At 29.8% G+C, this 10259-nt stretch overlaps 1 protein-coding gene across 1 annotated transcript; it reads left to right on the top strand.

Moving 5' to 3' along the window:
• The first annotated feature begins 5380 nt into the window (after window positions 1-5380).
• LOC132927125 (uncharacterized) lies at window positions 5381-7699 on the top strand. Its single transcript, XM_060991582.1, has 2 exons — window positions 5381-6015; window positions 7157-7699. The coding sequence occupies exons 1-2, from the start codon at window positions 5577-5579 to the stop codon at window positions 7444-7446; spliced, it is 729 nt and encodes a 242-aa protein (XP_060847565.1). The 5' UTR covers window positions 5381-5576; the 3' UTR covers window positions 7447-7699.
• The last annotated feature ends 2560 nt before the right edge of the window (window positions 7700-10259 follow it).

Raw genomic sequence — 10259 nt, 5'->3', positions numbered from 1 at the left:
TTCGTGAATTTCTATATAGTAATTATTGTTAAACACGTTTTTGAGAAAATATTATATTTTTAGCAACTTGCCATATATTTCATTTTAAACAGTTATGAGTATTTAATTTAGCGAAAATTCTAAGTATATAAATATATATAACTATAATTATATACGTTTATAAATAATTAAAAAATATATATAAAAATAATTGTTCGAATCATTTTTGGCAATGGTATAATCTACTATTATGTTTTTTTTTTTTTTTTTTGTACTCAATTAGAGCATTAACAACATTGGTTATTATCTTGGAATTATACATTGTAGACACATCATTTTAGAATTTATTCTGTTCTTATACCAAAAATGAAAAAAAAAAGTAGGACAAACTAAGTACAGCTGCCCGGTCAATGATTCCTATCATTCCTATCGCTTCACTCATCAGTCGGTGGTAGCCAGAGTGTTAAATACATACATTATTAAACATTTGAAAGCAGTGATAATTTTTCATTTAAACACCGATTTTGAGAAAAAAAATATCTTTATAAATATTAATTAAAATTTTAAAATCCTATTTAGAATTATATAGTTGTTTTCCAAAATTTAACATCACGATTGGAATTTTTCAATAATTTTTTTATGATAAAAATAAATATACTAATCACATCCAATTTTAAATTGATTAAATAACTTATAGAAAAAAATTTAAATCTTAACTCTATAACTTCTAAAAAAACCGGAGAGAACGCAGATTTTGAGATAAAACTCAATGCATTCAAATTTGTGTATTTGAAATTTGAAATGATAAGAAATATGTCTAAACTATAATCACTATGATTTTGTAGGATTTTGGGAACTAAAGCAGTAGTATTTTAAATGTAATTTAAAACAATAATTATTATAAATGTCTACATAGATAAAAACAAAATTAAAACTCAATATTTTATGTGATTAATATTGTCTTCAATATTAATATTATTATGTTTACCAAAACACTGCAGACACCTGTCAGCATCACGCTAATGCATTCCATTATATTATAATTATAATAATATGATAGATAAACTTATTGTTTCGTTTAATTTTTTTAATTTTTAATTTTATTAATTATTATTAAATAAAGTCTCAACTATGGCCATTGACAGAATTAAATTACATATGTTTACACATCATACACTTGATTTTAAATTACATTGTGTATACATCCAATTTAATGCTGTATATCAGTATCGTTTTGTTTATTTGTCAAGGACATTATAATTGTATGATATAATAATATTAACTATATAAGTTAATTGATTTTGGTAAAAAGAATATGAATGCGAGTAGACAGAAGAAAATATATTTAAAAAGTATAATTGTTGATTCTTTATAACTCTATGGTTTATTAGACTGAATTTATCCCTAATCCAATAACAAATATTAAACGTTATCACTGAAATGCACTTATTGTTTAGACTAATAAGTAATAACATACTGAAATTTATCGGTTGCTTTATTTTTGAAATTGTGTAAGATTATGCTACGTAGTTGTAGCTATACATATTAGTATATAGTATGTAGGTAGGTACAAATATATACTAATATATAAAATGATAGCGTTTGTTTGTATGTTCGGGATAAACTCCGAAACTACTTATTCAATCGTCGTGTAGTTTTTTTAAATTAAAGAGGACATCACAGAGAAGGTTTTAGGCATACATTTAGTCCGATAAAGTTAATAAATAATTAGTTATTATTAATTAAAATCTTGGGCGGAGCTGAGACGGGTATGCTAGTACCATAATAAAATAAACCTTATGACATGGGCACATGACATAATATATAATATATACATTTGCACGTGTATTAATATTTGTAATAATATTTGTATTATAGTTATACCATTGATAATAAATACTATGATCTCTCACAACTGTTAAATCTTCATCATCAAAATTAAACACACGGCTTACTGATTTGTATGACTAACACACGTGGTTATTTGCAAATTTGAATTATAGGCTGGTAAACTATGATCTGGACTCAGGTGATTCTAAAATTATCAACAATATCACACACTATTAATAAAATATTAATGTTACGTTATGTTCGAGAAAAAATTACTTTTAGCAACAGCATGTGGAACTAATGTCAGCACTTAAGCTTTTGGGTTCATGTACTGATTGTACTCGTACAATAATATGTGCATATTTCAATATTTGTTTAAAAATGGTCACCGCATTTGTACCGTTGCCGAAGACGTTTTAGACTTACACAGTATATCCTGAATTTAACAAAAGATAAATTATATTTAGGTGTAAATTATTTGATTATTTAATAATTTAATGTAATTTAATTACAATACTACTGTACCTACTAATATAATATTAATAATTAATTTTAATAATATTCATACTTGTTCAGAAATGAAAAAATGTAGCATAAAACACGTAAATAATAAATAATAACCAGAATGAATAATCCATTTTTTCATATTTAGCTCATTGTTAAATTGTTTGGAAGCAAGTGAAAGTTTAAGTTTGGATAATCGCGTTTTTACCATAATAATTAAAGTAAAAGCACTTACGACTAGAAGTCATGCTTATAAAAAGTGAAACTGAACAATTAATGCAAAATAAGTGTAATAACTCACGCAAATCTATAATATTGGAACTATGATGAATGACGATAGTCGTGATGCAAAGATGACGTCAATCATGACATACTAAGAATAATGATGGGTATATTGAATCCATATATTATGAAACAGAAAAGGGTAGGAAATAAATCGTATTATTTAGATTAAATATATTGAGAAAACCGACAAGTAATATAATTATTTTTATATTTCTAAAAATGTGTTTATCATATCTTCCAAAAATAATTATTTTTATGCCTTTCAATTTAGGTCACATAAGAAATAAAAAAAAATTATTCGACTATTGAGGGGGCCTATAATTACACAAATATATCAGAGGAATTCTATTATCCTTCCACCGCCTTATAGTTTCCGAGTGATCACAGAAAAATATAATAAAAAAAAAGTCAATAAATTATTAACTAATTTATATTTAAATTGTTATTAAAAATCTTAAAAATTTAATACAAAATTCCTTATAAATTTTTACGAATATATATATTTTTTTTAAAAAGAGCATAAATTCACAATCATTATTCATGAGCATCTGAATTTAGAATTTTAGTAAAATTATTTTGAACTAGAAATTTTCAAAGATTTTTCTTTTTATAATAACTATGATTTGAAAATTGAATACAAGGTTCCTCATGAGTCACCTATAAACTAACGATTTTCACTTAAAATGCTTAAATTTCTTTACAAATTTCCTCATAAGTTGTTATAATAACAGTTAAAAGAATATTAAAGATAAATAGGTACAATTTCTTACTATGAACAAAATTTATCAAAATCAAGAAAATGTACAAATTATTCTGTGGTTAAAAATTTATAAAATTTTTAATTTAACGGATTGGCATTTTAAAACAAGATTTTTTCATAAGTAGTTCATATAATAACAAAAAATTATAAAAATATATAAACATAGTTTTTTTTTATAGACTTTTTAATTTCAAATTTGATAAGAGTTTATAAGATATTTTAACGAAGAATAGCGATTTTAGTTATTTTGTTGTAATTTAAAAATATTATTAGTGGACACTTAAAACTTTTAAAGTATATTGTACATAATTATATTTCATACACACAATGGCATTTTAAAATGCATTTTTTTTTCGGTAAAAATTAATTAAATTTAGTATTTACTGTATTACTAAAATATTCAATAGTAAAATTAATTAATTAAGTACTTTAATAGTAATAATATCATAATACAGTTATGTAGGCTGTCTTCGCTCAGAATCGTTTTTCGTATAATAATAAGTCTTGTGGACAAATAATTATATGCAGCCATACGAGGTAACCTTACGTAGTTCGTGTGCCGGAGACCGGACCCACGGACCGTCGTCACTCGTCACACTTGGGTGGTGGTAAAAGAAATGTTATTACGCCTCCGCTGACGCCTGTCGCGACTGTAGCGATCTTCGATCTGACGTCGTTTACAACCGACTTCCTATCTGAAGCGCTCTACAACAACAACGTCTAATTTTCACGCGTCATTTTTAAATATAGGCAGTGTCGCAGTGAGCCTAGTATTAAAATCAATGGTTATACCGAGTAATTTCAGATGTATAAGAAACTGAATGCCTTTAAATGTAATACATTTTATTTTACCTATAATATTATATTCCGGTTGCAAAACTGAAAACACTAAGTCCTGAATGTATAAATCATTACTTGAAATGTTGTTTGGTTTAATTCAAGACATATTCGTCATCATAACATGGTAGAATAAATCAATCAACGAGCTAGCGAGTAACACAGAAAAAATGTGAAACGCATGTATATTATAGTAGATTATTGACACAGGCTTTTTTTATGTTAAAGATTAGCTCTATAATAATAAATAACTGTGTTTTTATGATTTATAAATATTTTAGTTCCAGTAAGAGCAACTTTGTAGGATTTTATTGTATTAAATTATTAAGAATTTTGGCCCAGTGAATAGTTTTATATCGACAATTACGGAAAAAACTAAAAAAAAATTTGAAATTTTCTCATGTTTATAAATAACTCAATAAGAAAATAAAGAAATTAATTTTTGTCAAAAACTAGTTTAGCGTAAAAATTTCCGTTTTTTCTGATTATTAAGAAAAGTACTTAGAATATTTTACTTTTGATCCTCGAGGTGCCAACTAGATCGAATTAGTTACCGAAAAACACCCAGACCCACTTAGTTGAAAATCGAAATATTTTTGCTGCAATATAATATAATCCGCTATATATATAATTGCTCCGCTCAGCATCTAAAATGGTTATGATTATTAATACCATTTACTACTATTATACCTCTACAGGAATATCGATTGTTGCCAAACCGTATAATAATATGTTGAATATAATAACAGTTATATGTTTTTAGACGATTCATATTATAAAATAGGTTTACACTTTTTAACTGTCATAAGAAAAATAGGAAAACACTTAATGAATTCTTCGGTGTTGTGCTGTATGGCAAACCGTGTCGGAACAAAATACAATATTATGCAGCTGTCGAGTACTTACTTAAAATATTATTATATTAATATGATGGAATAAAAATATAAAATCCTCGTCCGATTACACATGATGTTTACGTCCATGGCACGTGTTTTCCTACGTTAAAACCAGAAAACGTATCAGACGGTCACGGTTAAACGCGTACAGTATTCCCGCTGCGGAGCGAACAGGGACAGTAGATATACGTCTGCATCAGTCGCCGTCGAATCCGATGAAACTCGTCCATTATTTTCACGGTGCTCTGACCAAACGATACGCGAGTGTGTGTATATAAGTTACCGGCGTCCGATTAGGAACCATCACATCCACACCGACCACTGTCGAGTCCGCACGTGGCCAAATAATATTTTTACTATTTGTACGCTTTAATATTATAAAATAATACCACAACCGCGGTAATCGTTCGGCAACGAAAGACGGTAAAATCGTTTTTTTTATCGTTATAATAGTATACTCGCGGTATTTGAAAAAAACAAAAACAATGTTTTCTCCAGTCACGATTTCGTTCGTTTGCGTCTCTCTGGCCGTTTTCGCTTCCGCCGCTTCCGTGCCCGCGGCGCAACAGCAACGGCAAGAGGACGGATTCGGCTCGGTACTGTGGTCGGTGCTGGACGACTGTTTCTTCGGCGACGGCGATACGGCCGCACCTGCCACCGTGTGCCTCAAGACCAAAGCGCTGACGGCCTTGGACCGGGCGCTCGGCAAGCCCGCCGTGACCGTCGCGGAAGGCGTGACGTTGGCCGCCCGGGCCGGTAAGTCGCTGTCCGTCGACCCGCAAGCCGAACGGGCCGACCGCGCTGCCCTGGACGCGGCCCCGGACGCCGACGCCAAGAACGCCCTGCTGGACGACATGCTGGCCAGCCGCATGGACAGGCTCATGTCGACCAGGACCATCGTGATGGACGGTGCCGGCCAAGAAGGTGAGCGATCGCGATTTACGAAATATTAAAAATAATGTCGAAATGTACACAGCGCGAAAATATTTGCTTATTAACTTAGACTTACTTCATGTAGGTACGACAATATAATAACTATTATTATAGGCACATATTATTGCCGTATTGGCGCACACTATTTTACACGAAAGTACGTTATTATATCACCTTAGTATGGCACGTACGTGTTCGGGGGTAAACAGCTAGTCGTTGCATTTCCTCTCCTTGTAAGTCTATACTACCGTTCGTGTGGTTTTATTTGAAATTACAGTTTAAACGACTCGCCGTATCGTCGAAATTACTGCTTGTAAGTATTACGTATTTACCTCCATACGTTTCGGCCAATATCATAACGCGCGCGCGAGTACGCCTATAGCGCGAGATCGACGCACCGCGACTCAACTTTATACCCTAGAACCGTGTGTTGTCCTCCACGGGCTCCACGTATATAATAGGTATGTGTCCTCTTGGTGAGAACTGCAGCCCTGTAAATTTCATAAGATACTAAAATAAATACCTATAAAATAATGATATTACACTTAATATTTTACAAGTAGGTATAACAGTAGTGATTATACAAAATAATAATCGATAAATTGAAACTATTCTTTTTTATTACGGTTATTGCTTTATTATTTTGTCGAAAACACCGATACATAAATATGTGGTTTAGGTCATAGCTTAACATATTTTTATAGTTATAACATAACTACATTACCCCACAGAATTCGATAAGTATATTACTAAAAAATTATTTAAAAACTGTGAGGGTAACCGGGTAAATACTCTGCATCACCTATATACTTACTGACGTTTCACTGCAATATGATGCAATCTTTTGGCCGAGGCCTTGGCTTTCATTTGGTTTCAATTTCCGTAGATCATATACAACGCGCAATTTACAAGCCTGGTACGTATCCCGTAATCAGTTAAAAATCGTGTAAAAAAATTTGAATTTACATAATATTATTAAACTAAGTCGCCTCTCTACGTTTAACTCGTGAAAAGTTGGAAATCACAATGGGGCCACCACAATGTTTATAAATTTATAATATATCATCATAAAATGTGTTTTCCTTACTACACGATAATAACAGAGGATTCGTTTTAATTTGTCGTACCATAGGTCGCAAGAAAAAGGACAAGGCCATGCAACAAGCCTTGATGATGGCCGGTATGACGGCTGCCGCTGTAATGGGACCGATGGCGTTAAAAATCATCGCTTTAATTGCAGCCAAGGCACTGCTGTTAAGCAAAATCGCATTGGTGCTGTCCGGTATTATAGTGCTCAAGAAACTTATTCAGCCGCAACAGGGAGGTGGTCACGAAACTGAGTCATCGTCCCATCATTACGGCCGGAGCATGCAACTCGAAGATGCTGCTCACCACATGGCGTATTCGAGCCAAAAACAATAATACTAACCATCGCCACGTGGTTTAATTTATTATTTATTTATTTTGTGTACTTGTTGGTACTAATAATAATATTATAGTTTTTACTATTGTTAATTATTCATCGTATAATATTTTATTTATGTGACTAAATTGTACGTATTGTTTGTGCTCAAAATTAATTTTTTGTTTATTTTTAAGCATTTATAAACTTTTTTCTTATTGCCTATCGCAGTAATAATAATTAATAAATATATTTATAGGATCTATAGACAATATTCACTTATTATTTATGTTTATTTCCACCTTTAGACATTTTAAAAGGTTATCACTTATCAAAGACTCTTTTCCATTATCAACAAATTGATAATTTATGTTGACTGATGGGATAAATGTACTCCTTATTACGCAGTTTTATCCGATCAATGGCGTTTCTACGGGAAATGATGCGACGATGCGAGTGATGTATCATCCCCAGAACATTTTTTTTATAAACGTCAACAATTTGAAAAATTAATATTGCACAAAATACGATCGAAAAAGCTTATTATTTAGACCATTGATAAAATTAAAGTTACGTAACACTTTGTATATTTATCTTTAGTATTTTAATACTAGAGCGAATTGACATATCATCAAACTTAAAATTAAAAACATTATTAGTGTTAATACAAACTCATCAGTGATATATATTATAAGCATTTTAAATTTATAGTTATTTACATAGGTACTCATACTTTGAAGTTTGAATACAAACTGAATACTGAAACATCGTAAAACATAGATAATTCTCTTCATCTCTTGACTTTAAGTTTGACAACAGATCAATTCACTCTAATACTAAAGCAACACTACAAGATTGGTTCTGCTGAAATTAAGGTTGCTATGTTGATCATGGGTTAGAGAAAGAAAATAAATAGTGTTCAGACATCCTTTTGAAAAGTAAATATAAATATTCGCTTTCATTTTCTATAATTGTGGAATATATTTTAATTATAGAATCAGGAAATTACTAAAAATGTTAATAAAAAATACTAAAATGTTTTATACAATGTATAAACATGATCTTCTTTGGAGTAGTTAATAATTGATTATAAAAACTAGTGATTTTCTCATTTCTGATTTAATACCGCCGTGTAAGTTATTGTTTTATCGTAATAATTACTGTTTTAGATTATTTCTATTTATTATACCACGAGTTTTGTTAAAATTATTTTGAACATATTTAATATAAATAATCGACCTATTAACAAACATAAAACACGAAGACGTCATGTACGCAATAATATTAATTTAAAATTTTAAGAAAGTGTCACCAGTAACCCAAACTTTCTGCCACCCCTGCTACAAATTACGTCAATCGTTACACATCACTGAATGATGTACTTAAACTACCATAACCTTATACCTAATCTTGTACTTATTTTCTATAAATAAACGTTTTAATTTTTAATAAAAATATTTATTTTAATATTAAAATTTAATTGCATTATAAATTTATAAATTCTTACAATCAAATACCTATATATGGACTAAACATGGATTACATTTTAGTCTAGATATACCTACGTCTTACACCTTTTAAAATTATAATTTATAACTTGGTCTAACCCACATACAATAAATATCCCACATGGCAATTTGAAAATATTTAATCAAGGTTTTCCTTCAAATATTTTAAATATTAAATACTTTAAATATTTATTTTTAAAAACAATTGATCATTGATCTTATCAGTTACATATTATTTTCATATTTTTTATCATATCATCGGGAAAAACATGCGATTTATCGCATGCGCATGCGCATTGAATGCTACATAACTGGTGACTTGTCGCTAACATGTACCTACAAAATCAAAATATTGAGTTGTGACTCCATCCATAATATTGTATATTATGAATTATGATCTATTATAATTATATTATATATATTATGCCACCACAGGGGGGGAGGGTATCAGAACGACCCATGGTACTGGAGCTCGGCGTTCGCGCCGGGCTAATAATAATTACTTCAAGTTATATTAGAAAAATGTTTTAAATACTTAAATTCTTTTTTAAGATTTAAGTAAATTTTAATCAACTCGAAAATCATATGCGAAATCTATAGCTTATGATTACAACTTAAATTTTATAATATCACACCAATTATTAACTTGAAAACAATCAATCGCCTATGAAATTTTTTCCTGTCTTTCCTAAACTAATTACCACGAACTAGTAACATGCAGTAGTTCGTGATCAATATCATTATGTTTTGTTTAAGTATATACAGTGATTTACTCAGTGACGAATGATGATCATTTAATGAAAGTATTTTACATTTTTAACTGTTGAAAAATGTGAGGATAAACAATTTTAAAATTAAAATATACATGGATATGAATTTAAATATATAAGACACGCATCACACAGCATTGTGAAACAAAAAGTCAAAATATTCTTCGATCCGTTTAAAACTGAATATATATAAATATGAATAATAATTGTTATACATTTAAGTAGGTATTGTAATGTATTATTAGTGTAATTAGTGATTATTGTGTTTTAATTCATAACTTTTAAACTGCGTAATTTTGCATTTTTATCTAAAATTATCTATTAGGAAGTAAATTATCAGAATAGTATTAGAAAAATACATTAGAGAACGGTTAATGCTTTCAGAACAAGCCCCACGGAAAGCATCTTGTGCTATGCAGGAGAAATACCCCTCCAACTCGTAAGAAATAAGAATACTCTTCTACATTGTATAAAAAGGAAAACTACTCCTAACCACATAGGCCATATAGCACTTTTCAAAAACCAAAACTCAAAAACCAACCAAAATGTCACGAA

The sequence above is a fragment of the Rhopalosiphum padi genome, chromosome 3 (genome assembly GCF_020882245.1).
Source record: "Rhopalosiphum padi isolate XX-2018 chromosome 3, ASM2088224v1, whole genome shotgun sequence".
Classification (NCBI taxonomy): Eukaryota; Metazoa; Arthropoda; class Insecta; order Hemiptera; family Aphididae; genus Rhopalosiphum; species Rhopalosiphum padi.
This window is presented reverse-complemented; position numbering and strand designations above follow the sequence as displayed.

What these genes read in the sequence shown, in the direction of transcription:
- LOC132927125 (XM_060991582.1), top strand. Translation starts at nt 5,577, where the DNA reads ATGTTTTCTCCAGTCACGATTTCGTTCGTTTGCGTCTCTCTGGCCGTT. An exon ending in GGACGGTGCCGGCCAAGAAG is followed by an intron (nt 6,016 to 7,156) that starts GTGAGCGATCGC and finishes GTCGTACCATAG; the next exon opens with GTCGCAAGAAAAAGGACAAG.